General features: G+C 38.6%; 1 protein-coding gene across 1 annotated transcript in view; it reads right to left on the bottom strand.

Moving 5' to 3' along the window:
• The window catches only part of LOC119411536 (protein FAM124B), a 44,882-nt gene extending 44,619 nt beyond the window's left edge, over positions 1-263 (bottom strand). The window contains exon 1 of the mRNA XM_037678488.1: positions 90-263. Coding sequence (XP_037534416.1) covers positions 90-263 — 174 coding nt within the window. The remainder of the gene's footprint in view (positions 1-89) is intronic.
• Positions 264-1,908: the final 1,645 nt, after the last annotated feature.

The following is a 1,908-nucleotide window of genomic DNA, read 5'->3' as shown; positions in this document are numbered from 1 at the left end:
AGGCCTGTCAAAAAGACGTTTCATAACTACTGAGACATCTACAGAACATTAAAGTTCAAGACTCTGGAGTACAAATCCCCACCTGCCACAAGACGGAGGTGGGTGTGAGCTCTGAAAGGTGAGGCCCTCTCTGACACGTGGAAGATGCGGAGGCTCGGGCACAGCCACCGCAGCAGGAGGTCCAGGGTTTGTTGCAACAGCAGCGAGTCTCCAGGGTTGGCAAGTAGATGCAGGTTCATCAGCTGGAGCTGCTGTCTGGCCATGAGCTCTTCTGAGGTTACAAACAAACACAGTGACACACTGTGTGAAGTGCACAAACATTATACGCACTCTGCAGATGTCAGGTTTGAAACCAAACAGCAAAGATCGTGCTTTTATTTTCCCTCATAACAACTAGAGGAGGCAGGCAGCTTCACACAAAGTCTGGATTTGTTGGAGGTTTTTTAATCAAACTGAACATAGTTTAACTTAGAAATGTATAGCTAATGCTCACTGTTCCATCCATCCATCCATCCATCCCAAACCAAACCTGGCTTTAAATTTCTCCACAACAGTATCTCGGACCTGCCTGGTGTGATCCTTGGTCTTCATGATGCTCTCTGCACTTTGAACAGAACCCTGAGACTATCACAGAGCAGGTGCATTTATACGGAGACTTGATTACACACAGGTGGATTCTATTTATCATCATCAGTCATTTGGGACAACATTGGATCATTCATAGATCCTCACTGAACTTCTGGAGTGAGTTTGCTGCTCTGAAAGTAAAGGAGCCCAATAATATTGCACGCCCCACTTTTCAGTTTTTATTTGTTAAAAAAGTTTGACACATCCAATAAATTTCATTCCACTTCACGATTGTGTCCCACTTGTTGTTGAGTCTTCACAAAACATTCAAATTTTATATCTTTATGTTTGAAGCCTGAAATGTGGCAAAAGGTTGAAAAGTTCAAGGAGGACGAATACTTTCACAAGGCACTGTATGTAGATATACAGTACTTGGCTTTAGAGTCTAACTTTAAACCTCTACGTTACATTCTGACACTGTACTGCTAAATAATCACCTGACAATTGAGGTTCTAGTTTAATTTGGAATATCACACAAATCAATAAAAACAATGTTTAACCAAATTTAAAAAGCTTCAATGAGAAACAGGCAACAAAATCCCTACATAAATATATTTTTATATTAGTAATGATAACGTAATTTTATGAAAGGTACAAATTTATCAAAGAACTTAAAACATTTATTATTCTAAAGCGTTTTTTGTGGATTTGTTTTGAACAAAAACATAATTCTTGCTAACCTACCATTTCCCCGTCCTTACACAGAAGAACAATAATACAGAAACTCATTTATTAATGTTGTAAACAACCTGCACATAAACACTGATTCCAAAAGAAATATCTGTTCTTGTACATCTGGATCTCAGAAAAGCTCTTAACACAGTTAATTGTGACTTTTTTTCCTTTGGACAAAAATTCTTTATTTAAAAATGATGCAGAAAAACTGGTTCATGTATTTTCACGTCTAGACTGGACTATCACAATGGTTTATTATCTGGGTGTCCAAATACTTCTTTAAAATGTCTTCAGTTGATCCAAAATGCTGCTGCCAGAGTCTTAACTGGAGTTAGTGGGAGAGATCATATTGCTCCAGTTTTAGCTTCTCCCCATTGTCTCTCTGTCAAATCTAGAATATAATTCAAAATCTTACTTCTAACCTATAAAGCCCTCAACAACCTAGCTCCATCTTATATTACAGATCTTATTGTTCCATATTTTCCTAACAGAGCACTTCGCTCTCAGATTGCAGGTTTACTTGTGGTTCCTAGAGTTTCCAAAAGCAGAATGGGAGGCAGATCTTCCAGTTATCAGGCTCCTCTCTTGTGGAACCAACTTCCAGTT

This window comes from Nematolebias whitei, chromosome 6 (assembly GCF_014905685.2).
Source record: "Nematolebias whitei isolate Nwh7 chromosome 6, NemWhi1, whole genome shotgun sequence".
NCBI lineage: Eukaryota > Metazoa > Chordata > Actinopteri > Cyprinodontiformes > Rivulidae > Nematolebias > Nematolebias whitei.
The sequence above is the reverse complement of the archived record's forward strand: the minus strand, read 5'-3'. Positions and strand labels throughout refer to the sequence as shown.